The sequence below is a fragment of the Benincasa hispida genome, chromosome 8 (assembly GCF_027475165.1).
Source record: "Benincasa hispida cultivar pf3 chromosome 8, pf3_genome.v1.1, whole genome shotgun sequence".
NCBI classification, from domain to species: Eukaryota; Viridiplantae; Streptophyta; class Magnoliopsida; order Cucurbitales; family Cucurbitaceae; genus Benincasa; species Benincasa hispida.
Window position 1 is genome coordinate 1516987 of NC_143485.1, and position 13668 is coordinate 1530654.

The 13668-nt window shown below is 36.4% G+C and overlaps 1 protein-coding gene across 2 annotated transcripts; it reads right to left on the reverse strand.

Annotated features, from left to right (window-relative positions):
- Positions 1-857: 857 nt before the first annotated feature.
- Positions 858-8528, reverse strand: LOC120083037 (pentatricopeptide repeat-containing protein At2g13600-like). Of its 2 annotated transcripts, XM_090315978.1 has the most exons (4): positions 8124-8527; positions 6909-6990; positions 5292-5509; positions 858-5197 (listed from the first exon to the last, which is right to left on the reverse strand). In XM_090315978.1, exon 4 carries the CDS (start codon positions 5116-5118, stop codon positions 2803-2805), a length of 2316 nt encoding a protein of 771 aa, XP_090172104.1. In that variant the 5' UTR covers positions 5119-5197; positions 5292-5509; positions 6909-6990; positions 8124-8527; the 3' UTR covers positions 858-2802. The 2 variants fall into 2 exon arrangements, with proteins under 2 accessions (XP_090172104.1, XP_038894463.1); XM_039038535.2 differs by having other exon boundaries at positions 858-5509; positions 8124-8528.
- Between the last annotated feature and the right edge of the window lie 5140 nt (positions 8529-13668).

The following is a 13668-nucleotide window of genomic DNA, read 5'->3' on the forward strand; positions in this document are numbered from 1 at the left end:
TCCTTTAAAATCACATTTGCAATAAGAAATTTTGCCTTGAAAGGGTTCGAAATCATAATCGTATGATCATTAGTAGAATAGTCAACGATGTATGATATAACCAGAAAAAAACATGAAAATGAGATTTTGAAACCCATATTCGAGATTTTGAACATCTTCATCCAAACTGTTTGAATTAAAAACAACAAAACCCAAAGAGAACTAAAGATAAGATGGGGGAGATGAGAGAGAACGTGAGAAGAGAGGAAGTGAAGAAAAGAGAAAGAAGAGAGTGGTAGAAAATATTAAAATACATATATATATTCCAAGTCATCTTGTCACATCATCTATTTACTCAATTTTATGTTTAGTTTTAATAGATTTATTAGTATGAAAAACCTTTTAAACCTATTCTTGAAAACTAATGATTAAAATAATTAATTTGAAACATTAAAACTAATGATTAAAATAATTAATTTGAAACATTAAAAACCAAACGCAGTTATTGTACCAATATGGTATTTTTCCCATATATTTATCAAACATGTCCAAAATCACATAATGTTGAGCAGGAAATTAACTTGTACGAACTATACTATAGAATCAATTGAAATTTGAAGCAAAAAATATTGAAAATTAACAAAACAGCATATCCTTGCACGATCAAATACCAAAATAACAGGTAAGATTCCTAAGATTAGTGCTAAAAATGGGAATCATTTAAGAAGAACCCGTCTACAAAAATGGAAAACTTTTGTTTCGAAAGGAGGCATCCATGCCAAAGTAAAAGAGCCATGATTTCCTTTCAAGGTTCTTAACTTTGTTCAATTATCACAAGAAATAAACCCAGATACTGATAAAGGTAGAGGCTAGAAAGATTGTCAAAACAAAGCTGCACTAGAACTCAGATTAATATCTGTATTCATAACAGGCGTGCTTTTGAAATTGGAAAGAAAAATAAAATGCGAGGAAGGAGAAACACGAGGCAGCAAAAGAACATTTTTGTCAAATTAAATCAGGGGCAGCATATTGGTAAGCACCATTATTTCAACAGCGTTTCCTAAAATTGCTGTTATTAGATGCTAGTATTTCTAGAGTAGTGATTATGACAGTGACCTTTTACTCTCTACCAAGCTCCTGTTTCTTTTCTCCTACAACATTAAACACAAATGAAAATCAGAGACCTGCGAATCTCTAATCTACCCGCATCTTTAATCAATTCTTTTAGAGATGCATCAAAACTCGAGACATGGTAAGGCCAGCAAGTTGAACCGAACCACTGGATGCACACCCACTTCCTTCATCTACCTCCTCAAGGGATCCAGACACTTCCCTTGCGCAATCTCTAGTGTAGATGATTTCAATAATGTGCTAAACATCTTTTTCCTTTTTCTTTTTCTTTTTCTTTTTCTTTTTCTTTTTCTATACAAAACAATCTCTCGTTGAAAATAAAATGAAAGAATACCAGCCCACAAAAAATGAGAGCCACCAAAGAAAGGGCCTGCATCCTATAAAATAACACCTATCAAAAAGTTACAAAAAAAAACCTTCACACCGAAACCAAAGAAAAACATGAAATCTAACAAGGACTGCGCATCACACAGGTCTCTTTCCAAGCCTCCAAACATTATTGTTCCTCTCTCCAAAGATCTCACAATAACACACATCCCGGAAAACACAGGAAACAATCCTTCTCCTTAAAAGATGGATGGAAAAGAACTCCTCGATCATCTCAATCAAGTCAGCAGGTCAGCTGAAAGACAAACGTCTCAGAAAAATAATTCAACACAAAATGAGTGAAGTCACATCTCTAAAGGAAATAATTAAGGTCCTCCTCGGCATTCCGACAAAGAATACAATCAAATGGACCAATCAACAAACCCCACTTTCTCAATAGCCAATCCTGAGTAGCATGACCATGGATAACTTGCCCGAAAAAGAACTTAACCTTTGTTTTGGAATCTTGATCAGAGGACAGCAGTCTCTGATGGGAGAAAGGTCCATTAAGCAACAAAAGGAATTGCAAAAGAAGCCCCACCGAAGGGTTAGGACTCCATATAGCATATCCTCCTCCCATTCCTAAAATAAACTTCCCCTACCAAAAACTGGAGAGTCGTAACATTTTTCGTTCCCCTATTGAACAAAGGACAATAGAATCCAGTCCTAGACCAATCTAAGATATCAGCTGCAAAATGATTTTCTAAAGATGAAAAGTGGCAAAGATGAGGAAATGCAGTGCGAAGGGGTTTATCTAATCCTCCAAAAAGTACATTTCCTTTCCCTCCCCCACAACTCCACGGACAACTGGACAAGATCAAGAAAAGATGGGAGCTTGGAAGAAATATCCTTCCAAAAATTTGTGTGCACCTTTAAACTTGCCTGACAACCGATCAAAGAGGTGAGACTCATACTTAATCGCAATAATCCTCCACCACAGGGTGCTAGACTCAAGGGGGAAATGCCAAAGCTATTTCACCAGGCTTTGCTTTGAGTTTGCAAATTCCCAATCTCAAGCCCTTCCAAGTTCATAGGCTTCCCAATCACCACTCACAAGGTGTGCGCCTTCGCCTTCATCGACCCCTTCCCATAAGAAATCTCTCATAAAGTTCTCAATGCTTTTACAAACTGAACAGGCAGCTATAAAGAGGGAGGAACAGTAAATGGGCATACCACTTAGTACATAATCTACCACTTTTAGAGAAGTTTCTCTTCCAGTTCCAACAAGTCGGTCTCTTTCAAACCCTATCCAAAATCTCTTTCCAATCTCTCTTCCAAGCATCCTTTCCTTTCATAAATCAGAGAATCAGAATTCAACTTTCATAACTACCAGTAATCTCCACAAGAGCAACTTCCATTCTGCAAGTGATGAAATCGGTGCCCATCCCGCATAACAAGTTTCCTCATGGCAACAAGAGAAATCAATTTCATCACCTGGTGACAATCGTTGCAAACTCGAAGGTTTTTCATCACATAGATTGGCATCCAATCAGGCAAGCTAATCAAACCAAAAGCAATAGCAAGCTTCTCACTATGATACCCAACAGAACTCGACCCATCAACATAACCATAATCATCTTTGATCTTCTTAATAATGTCTTCCAATGCCTTATAAATATCCTTGATTTGTGGATGGCTTGTGTCATTGACAGTAAAGACATGGACCCTGTTGCTCACCTCTATCCAGCTGCAGCCAGGATCTTTCTGTACTCCCTTCTCTCTCATCACCTGTCTCACATCAGAAACACATTCCAGTCTCCCAGAACTAGAGTAGACATTTGCTAGCAGAATGTAACTTTCAAAGTTTTCAGTGTTCAATTCTAGCAAGTTCTTCATTGCCAGCTCTGCCATTTCAGTGTCACGGTGGATCCTACAAGCACTGAGTAGAGCGCCCCATATGGTGGCATTTGGCTTAAATGGCATTTGATCAATCAGATCCAAGGCCGGCTTTAGTAACCCAGCTCGACCGAACAGATCTACCATACACACAAAGTGCTCTAGAGTTGCAGAGATGCCAAAATCTTTAGTCATGGAGTTAAAGTAATGTTTTGCTTCTTTTACAAGGCCTGAATGGCTGCAACCTGAGAGAATTGCAACATAGGTGATATGATCAGGTCTGCAACCAACCATCAACATGTTCTGAAAAACTTCAATCACCTTCCTGCCTTCACCATTTTGAGCATATCCTCCCATTATTGAGTTCCAAGAAATCAAGTTTTTCTCTTGTATTGAGTCAAAAATTTTCTGCGCTTCTTCAATTCTACCACATCTGGAATATAAGGTAATTACACTGTTAGCAACTGAAACATCAGAACCAAGCCCTACTTTTACCGCTTGAGATACAATTTGTGTCCCAAGTTTTGAAATTGCTAACTCAGAACAAGCACTGATCGTCGTAACAAAGGTGATCCAATCTGGCCTAACTTCCTGTCTTAGCATAAGAATGTACAATTTTAAACCTTCTTCCCAAAAACCGTTTTGGAAATATGCACCTAACATTGCATTCCAACTTATGACATTACGCTCTGGCATTCGGTCAAAATAATCCCGTGCTCTTTCTACATTGCCACTGTGGGTGAACGAAGTGATCATTGTTGTCCATGAGATAACATCTTGAGCAGCCATTGTTTCAAAAGCAAGACTTGCCTTCTCAACATCTCCACATTTTGCATACATTGTCAAAGTAGCATTGCCTACAGGTACAGATGAATTCATCCCAGTCTTCACTGTAAATCCATGTAACTGCTCCCCAATTGAAATATTTTTTTCTCCTTCACATACACCAAGAATGGTTGCAAGAATAAAGTCATCCATAGTAACACAATCTTCTCTCATTTGATAAAAAATATCATAAACTTCTTCTTGACTACCAAACTGTGCAATTCCACTAATTAGTGAAGTCCAGGTTACTACATTGCGTTCTGTTAATGAGTTAAATACCCGTTTTGAAGCTTCAATGAGTCCACATTTTGCATACATATCAACCAATCCATTGCCCACCAAAACATCCAAAAAGGGTTCGATGCGGACAATTCGGGCATGCAAATGTTTACCCCATTGAAAATCACAGATATTAGCACATGCACTAAGAACACTTGCATATGTCATTGGATTTGGTTGGCAATCCTGAATCCACATCTCAACAAACGTACCAAGGCTCTGTGTGTGCAGACCATGTTGAGAAAATGATGAAATGATTGTGTTCCAAGAGACGGAATCACGTTCAGGCATTTGTATGAAAGTGTCAAATGCCCGTCCCATCTCGTGCAATTTAGAGTAACCATAGATCATACTATTCCAACTAAATAAGCTTGGCTTTTCAATCCTTAGAAAGACTTGCTCAGCAGCATAAATAGCACCACACTTTATATACATATCAATAATAGAATTTTGGATGGCTTTGTTGTTTCCAAAGCCATATTTCTCTGAGAGACCGTGCAACTGAAGAGCTATCCTTACATAACCAACACTACTACAAGCCTTCATTGCACAAGAGAAACAAAACAAGTCAGGAACATGATCTGAATCCCAAAACATTGAAACAAAAAGTTTAAGAGTATCCACTGGCTGACCATTGCGGAAATAGCCCGACATCATTGCAGTCCAAGAAACAGGATCTCTAAGGGGCATTTCATCAAACATCTTCTCTGCTTCCCTTACTCGACCACAATCCAACAACCCATTAAGAATTGTATTCCAAGTAATGACATTGCGTTGCTCGCTGTTAAAGAAAATCCGAAGAGCCTCATTTATTAATCCACATTTTGAGTACATGTGTAAGAGATGGTTTTGGAGGAAAACAGAGGAGCACAAACCAGTGGAGATGAGTTGGGCATGAAGCTTTGATGCAACAGATGTTGATCCAAGAAATGTACAAGCTTTCATGGCCTCAAAGAATTTTTGGGAGAGTTCCATGTAAGAAAGCTGAGCAAAGGGGTCGTAACCAAGATTGAACTTTCCATAGAGGACTTGTTCCTGAGTTGGACTATGATGAACCTGATGCGGGAGGCCATGGAAGACCCTGAGGATGAACCTGGAAACAGTTCAGGGTGAGAAAACCAAACTAAAAGGATTTGTATGAATACAGTTAGCACTAGATTGTCAAGAATAATATCTAATATTTGAAAACTGACACTCATTAAAACTCACTTCATACTGAACAAACATTAGATTTTTGAAAAACCTCGACATTTCAGAAAGTATTGACTACGTCATAAACATCAAAGATTAATGATCACTTGATGTATCTTCTATGTCAAGTTTAATTTTTTTACTGGATGTTTTTTATATGACAAGTTCTAAAAAATTATAATGTAAAGTTAAAAATTACTTGATACATGTTAAAGCGTCTATTTTAATAAGAAACTGAGTTTTGATTGAGAAATATGAGCAAGAATATACCAAAAGAAAAAAGAAAAAGAAAAACCCGCAAAAGAAACTCAAAGAACTACAACAAAAACACAAAAACTCCAATCCAATAGACTAAGGCCTAAATGAATGGTAAGGGCTCCTATTATTCATCGATATGTGAGGAAGGAAAAAAAGGGGAAGCCACCCGTGACTTCAGTGGGTTGAGAATTGGGCACGTGCTTTCTGTTATGGAAGTGGGGACCACTGGAAGGAGGTTTAAGAAGGGTTGTGGAATAAGGAGAAAGGGTGGATACTTTGTGGCTGAATCTTCCGCAAGAGGAGAGGGGCACTCTCGAATACGCCATAGCTAGTTCTTCGTATTTCATTGTGCATGTTACTTTCTGTCTTTGATATCGTGGCTTGCTTAGTCTTTCTTTTTAATCGTTCAGACTTCTTGCGTTTAAATCAATGTATTACAGTATCAGGCAGTTGTTCCCCTGTTTTCGTGCTGTCTTGCTTGTTGGGATCTTCTGAGGGCAGGAAATTGTCTTAAGATACCTAACAGATAATTACTTAAGACATGAATCAAGGCAGGTATTAAATCTAATGATTTTCCACAAATCCTCCACGTAACACTCACTCCTAGAAACTCTATTATTACTCTCAAGCCAAATCCCTCAACAACAGTAAAGAAGCAAGCCTGCCACAGAAAATGTTTTATGTTCCTTCCATGTTCAGTGTGTCTAGGCTTTTCTATTTTTTAATTTATAAAAATGTTCCTCCATGCATGCCCAACATTGTTTCAGCAAACTAATATCTTAAATTTTATAAGATTTCCACTGCAATATCAATAATTTCTTCACTATACTTGCATTTTCAAAAAAAATGAAAACCTACTTTTTTTTTATAAGCTTAAGGATATTGATGAAACTTTAGAAGTTCACAGGCATTTTTTAAACAAAGTACAAAGTTCAGATAGGTATTTTCTATAATTTAACCTTTCTCAAAAAGTAAAGAAAGAATAAAAGTATAGAACCACATACTCTATGGTAGAGTCATAGGGAAGGGCTGAGAGATATAACCTTGTTTTGGAGAGACGTGTGTATAATGCAAGTTTTGTGTAACACTCCATTTGCGTCTGATATTAATCTTCCTATGCCAAACCTGCAGACGTAGAAAAACTTTTATCACTAGTACATCATATTACCTTAACTACCTGTAACAAATCCCATCCAACAAGAGATTTACTTAAATATTTGAATTCACCTATAATATACAAATTACCTCTAGTAACTCAAAATTGCCAACAAACTACAAGATGGCCGATGGTGAAAAACACTACCAATACTCAAAGTTGACAACAGACTCCAAACTCAAATGTAAACAAACTCAAATACTATTCATATCATAATCTCCTTCCAAACTTACATATTCATGAACCTTCTTTATGACGATTGCTTCCTTCAAGATAGACCCTTGACTAGTATTTTCTTTTGTTTTCTTAACTTCTAACAGATCCCTCCCCTAAGTAAAACAGGGAAAAAAACAAAAACAAAAAAAAGGAAAAAATACATGGCATAAAAAAAAACCAGCCCACAACAAAAAGACCAGCTAAAAGAAGGGACCCAACTATACAAAATAAAACCGACTTAACCAGATAATCTCAACAAAACCATCATACTCATAAACCACAGGAACACATAATAATATTTCAGCATGCTAGTCATTACAAGTCACAATATCTTACTCGACAATCCAATTATTCAAAGCACATCAGAATAGTATAATTCGATAGAGTATATTATCACATAATAACATAAGAAGAATTAAAAACAAGCAGCATGCTACACAGAGACCCATCAAGCAGAATTCTACTTACCTAAACAGTTTAAAGCACTTCTAAATTATTCGAAAGACTCCTATAAGTATTATATCAAGGTTCCAAAGTTAGAACTTGGTTAAAAACTTTCTTCAAAGTCTCAAAAAGCATTTGGAATGAGTAATTTTGCCCAAAGCAACCTTAAACCTCAATCCGAACACTTCAAATCAAATTTCAACTACAAACAGAAGTACAGGAGGGTCGTAAACTAAATTACAGCGCCTTTTCGCAAGGATATATAGGGATGTAACGCCTAAAACTCACCACTACCAACTTGAATCCAAGCTGAAAAGTGCTCAAATAGGTCCAAAACTACCCCAAATCTATAACTAAGAGCTTCAAGTGTTAGGGACTGATTCAAAACGCCTAAAAAGAAGTTAAAAAAGAATTAGTGCGTTCTTTACTCACTGAAACTTACCCAGAAGATCTGAATGCTTGCTGGTTGGTGTTTGAATCGCTTAAAACTGATGAATAGAAGTCGTTAGGGAGTGGGTAATGCAAAACTAAGTCGGTTTTGAGTGGGTTAGCACCCAAACTCAACGTAAAGAACCAAAACGCCAAAAGAAGCTGCTGGAACACCAATAACTGAATGTCACCCATCAGAAACACATCGCCGATCGTTGAGGGCACTGCTCGTAGGTTTGGGCGTCCCTGGCGCCGAGTGGTTCACCGGAGCTGCTTGATTCCGTTAAGAAGGTGAACGGGTGATGCTGAGGAGAAAAATGGAAAATTGTTCAAACCCTCTCAACTTTTCACTTTACAAAACTACCACCATCTTTAAAAATTCGTTCAAAGGATTTTTCTCAAGACATCTCGATCGAAATCGTATCCCAAGATTTAAGTAAAATACAAAAAATACAAAAAAAAAAAAAAAAAAAAAAAAAAAAAAATTGTTTATGAATTGATTATTAAAACATTTAATTTACCATTATGCCTTCAAACATATTATATTATAATTATTATATAATTATTTTAGAAATCCATCTATTGATTTGCTCTACAAGTTTTACTCAAAAACATCTTACGAAACTTTTAGAAATCTTCTTGACCATCTTTGAACAAAATCACGAAAACAAGGTTTATATGTCTATTTTTTGTTATATTAAATTTTTTTTTTTTCTAAAATACATGATAATGACAAAAAAAAAAAGGTTCGCGCAGTTGTTTACGTAATCTCGATCTAAATGCAGTAATCTCGTTTGAGATCAATACATTTTACCTCGAGATTGAATATGAAGGGCTAAATTTTGGGCGAGATGATTACATGTTTTCCCTGAGATTGTTTATTATCCTTGAGATTTTGATGGTTTTTAGTAACTTTTTTGGTATATCTATTTGGTTTGCTTTTTTCAAAATGCTTCGTATATTTGTTTTTTTTTTTCCCCTTTCGGGCTAATGGAAGGAGAATGAGCAAGAATATGTAGGAGCACAGTTAAACGGTTTGATTGTAGACATTAGAATAACATACGAGGATTTTTTTATAGCAAATATATAGAATAAGTGGGATAATTTTTATTGAGTTTGAATTGGTTATAAGGTGTTTGTATAATGTTAGGTTGAATGTTTCTGCTTTTGTGATTAGTAATCAAGTGAACCTTCATTTTTTTTCTTAACCGGTGACGATGTGTCTAAAATGGCTCTTTTGGTGTCTAAGTTATCAATAGTAGTTCATAGCGGTAGAAGTATGCTACCATCATTTCCAATCCCAATGGCCCAAAATATATCCTCATTTTCCTCCCATCTTAATTTTATCCATGAATATATCAGTTCGAATGATGTGTGATCATTAAGTCTATTATATGATAATGTAGTTTCACTAGAATTAGGAAATGATACAGATTTGATGTTGAATAAGGAGTCTGTATTTGGTGTAAATATGTTAATAGATTCTGATGTTGATATTAGTGTGGAGAATGTGGACATATATGAGGCAGATGCTAACATTGTTCATGTTGCCCCACTCAACGACCAACATTTGATGACCACAGAGGTAGAGTCCATTTTGAATGTAGAATCTCGGATTGATAGAAGACTGTTGGGTGAGAGTAACCCAACAACTAACGGTGAACATTCTATGGATTCAATAATAAATGGTGAACTGGGTGTCAATCATTAGAAGAGAAAGCATACCTTTCATTTAATGATGAACTTCATATCATCTCATCAGAGTCTAATATAGAAGATGTCTAGGTAAGTAATTTGTTTTCAGGCAAGAAAGATTTGTATAAGATATTGTATGTCATTGCCATTAGGAAAAATTTTCAATTTCACGTTGATAGATCTTCAATGGAAGCTATGTGTTGGAATTGGCATGCAAATGAAAGGTTAGAACAATTAAAATTAAGAACTCTGATATTTTCAAAATCACCAAATACTTTAGTGCTCACACATGCTTGAAAATCTTAAAGAAACAAGATCATAAACAAGTTAGGAGTTAGTTATTGATAAACTGATAGAGTCCAAGTACTAGGATGCTAGTTGTGGTTATAAACCAAAGGAAATCATTCTAGACTTTTAAAAGGAGTATGGTGTGGACATTAGTCACGAGAGGGTGTGGGGGGCCAAGGAATGTGCACTAACCTTAGAGTATCCCCTAAGGAGTTTTTTCGCTTGCTACCACAATTTGAAGAGGCCAACCCCTGTACGCAATATGAGTTGAAGCTTGATCTTGGGGGTCATTTCAAGTATGTCTATATGGCACTAAGGGCATCAATAAGGGGTTTTTTGAATTGCATTCGGCCAGCGATTATGGTGGATACACTACACATGAAAGAGTAGAACTGTAGGGATTGATGCCCTAAATCTCGTAGGATCCTATAGTTTGTAAACACGTGTATGAACAAACATTTGTGATGTAATAATATGAGATATTTTATTCACTACTATCTATGAAATATGAGATATTTTAGTTGCATTAACCACAAACCAATAAACTAGAATCCTTGGCTATCGTTGTAACTTAAGCATGTATGTGGAGACATACAAGTGGATTGTGTCTTAAGTGATAACCTAAATGGTCTGTAGTATATGGATAAAGGAGGGAAACCTTATCCTGGTGACACTACGGATACGACCCACTTTGTAGATGTTACAAGTGTTGTAAAGTGCTACAAATGATCTGATCCTGGTCATTCATGTGGAGACATGCAAGCGAGGGTATCCTATAAAAAGGAGTTTGTATAGATCAGACCACGAAATATTTAGTCTCGTTATATAACGCCATTCATGGTAGAGACTTTCATTTCACTAGGATGACCATAGGTAACATGACCTTAATCCTGAGTGAGTTGGAAACTTCTGCCTATTAGGGCGGTCCTTTAATTTGCATGGGTGTGAATGGCCAGATCGTCGACTCAAACCTACCACTTTGGGGATTTGTTTGATTGGGGAGTTGGGAGCTCAACTACACAAGACGGAATTCACTCTTTTCCCAAAGTAGGGGTAAGTGGATAAATTGCTTCCTTAAGGGCTGATTCTGGGGCTTGAACAATGTGATGCCACACCTTCTCATGGCTCGAGAAGTGTTCACTCATAATGGAACTATGATGTATTGTTCATTAGAGGAATCAGTGGTACTTAAGGAGTTAGATGTAACTACAGGGGCAAAACGGTAAATTGGCCAAGTTGTACCTATGAGCAATTTATGAAGGGTCATCGTACTGTTGATTGGTTATATCCAATGGACACAGAAATATATCTGTAGTACGAAGAGTGCAACTGTCGGTCTTTAGTGAAATGCTAGGCAATTAATGAATGGTGGATATCGTGATTAAAGAGTTTAGTTAGTTATTCACGTACCGTTGGAGCTTTAAGCTACAAGTCTATAAGGTCCCCTTGGTAGCTCAATGGGTTCAAGTTGAGAATCAGTTTTTGGGTTAGTTTGAAATGTTCAAATTAACAAGAGGGAATTTGATTATATATGATATAATTAAATTGATTCAATTATATGTGATATAATTGATTTGATGTATTGGATACATTAATTAGAGGAGTTAATATAAATATGATTTATATTAAATGTCAATAAAGGAGAAAAAAAAAACTATGGTTTAAATATTATATATGATGTGATATTAAAACTATAGGTTATAAATATAATATGATAAATTAGTTATTATATTTATTTATAACAAAACAATTATTAGATAATTGTTGGTGGTTATTTTTTCTCCATTAATCGTTTGAGTGGGAGGTATTTATTAGTTTTAATAATTGATGAATAAAAGGAAAAATCGTTTCATTTTTTTGTGAATCGCATAACATTCAATCAGGTAAAGATATAGCTATACGATAGCCATCGAGAGAGTGAACGATCAAGCATCAAGCAGCGAGTTTGCTAGACGACAGCTCCTCGATACTCAATGATTGAGTACCCAGTCTATACTATAGACTTAGCCATTCTCCCACTTACTCGATCATTTACTCGATCATATAATTCCTCCTTCCCTCTACCAAATCCACATAGAGCCCACACCTCCTAGATTCTCACACCAAGAATACCAAGGTAGCTTCTTTGTAGTGTCGAGTTTTCTATTCGAGGGTCGAGGATCGAGTCTTACTCGATTTTGTTCTAGGATCTGACAGTTCGAGTTTGCTTGGATGCTTGACTGGTTTTGATCGAGGGAATACTCGAAGAATAGTTCTTCAAAGGTATGTCACTCGATTCCCTTTGTATTTAACTTGAAAGCATGTTGTAATGTACTCGATGATACATAACTGTTGTTGTTTGTTTGTAAATGCTTTGTTCTTTCACAATGGGTTTGGAACGATCTTCTTCCGCTCAACGGTTCTCTTGTTAAAGAGTTCCTTCAATTGGTATCAGAGACAGGTTATTCTAATATTTCAAATTCCGTTGATGTATTGAAATGCATTTACAGCCTTGGTGGGTTTTTAAGCATATCTACATTGCGTTTAAGTGTTGATGTAGTTGTGCATGTGAATCAATGGATGTTTTAGGATGATTGCCTTTGTTTACTACTTTCTTTTACATTTTAAAGTTAATTTGTAAAGGCCCTTGTGTTTTTGGGCATTATTAACTTGCTATCAAGTCTGTATTCAAAGTGTTTGGAGTGTTTTGAGTCGTTTGTGATGAAGCTTCAAGGCATGGGGATGCAGTTTAATTCAAGGAAGATGACCAAGGGTTGGTCAAATCATGTAGCCCAGGCTAAACGATCATCTAGATTTGGCTAGGCGATTGTGTAGAAAAGTTTTACTGTATCGTGTAGCATTTGCTAAACAATCGCATGGCTGATGCTATGCGATCGAGTAAAGATTTTACTCGATCGTGTTGCATAGCTACTCGATCATGTAAACGATGGGGGTAAACGATCCTTGAGTATGGGATACTCATTGCATGGTAGGTGCATGCATTAAACGATCGAGTAGGCCAGCATACTCATCACATAGTCATTGACTCAATCACTCGGCATGTGATACTCGACGCTTGCTCCTCAATGGTTTAGATGATCATACTTCATCGCATAGTTGTTGTCTACTTGATCGTTTAGGCAAGTGTTATACTCGGTGAGCTACACGATCAAATGGCCTTCATGCTTCATCGCATAGTCAAAGGCACTCAATCCATGCTATACGATCGTGGTTACTCGACCAACGTTACTCGACGGTCACAAGGAAAAGCTACACGATCAGAGGAACGAGGCTTCACTCGAGCGGTTCAAGACCCAGTTCACCTGCTTGAACCGGTTGGCTCGATTGTTAATGTAATAGATAGTTTTATTTTGGTGAATGTACATGTGATATATGTTTAAATTATATGTCATAAAGTATGCCATATAGTTTTAAATCCCACCATAGGTTATGCATTTATTCATGCATCATCTTTATATTATAAGAGTTATAATATAGTAGCTTGCATGATTAAATTACATTAAAGCATGCCTATATATCATATGATATAAGAGTTATAATATATGCATGCATTAAGCATATTCATGCTTCATCTT

Bases quoted from the DNA above. Each gene is read 5' to 3' on its own strand.
- LOC120083037 (XM_039038535.2), bottom strand. From the start codon at position 6,958: ATGGAGTGTTACACAAAACTTGCATTATACACACGTCTCTCCAAAACA. The intron at 5,510-6,908 runs GTTATATCTCTC...AACTGTTTCCAG, and splicing joins ACACGTCTCTCCAAAACAAG to GTTCATCCTCAGGGTCTTCC.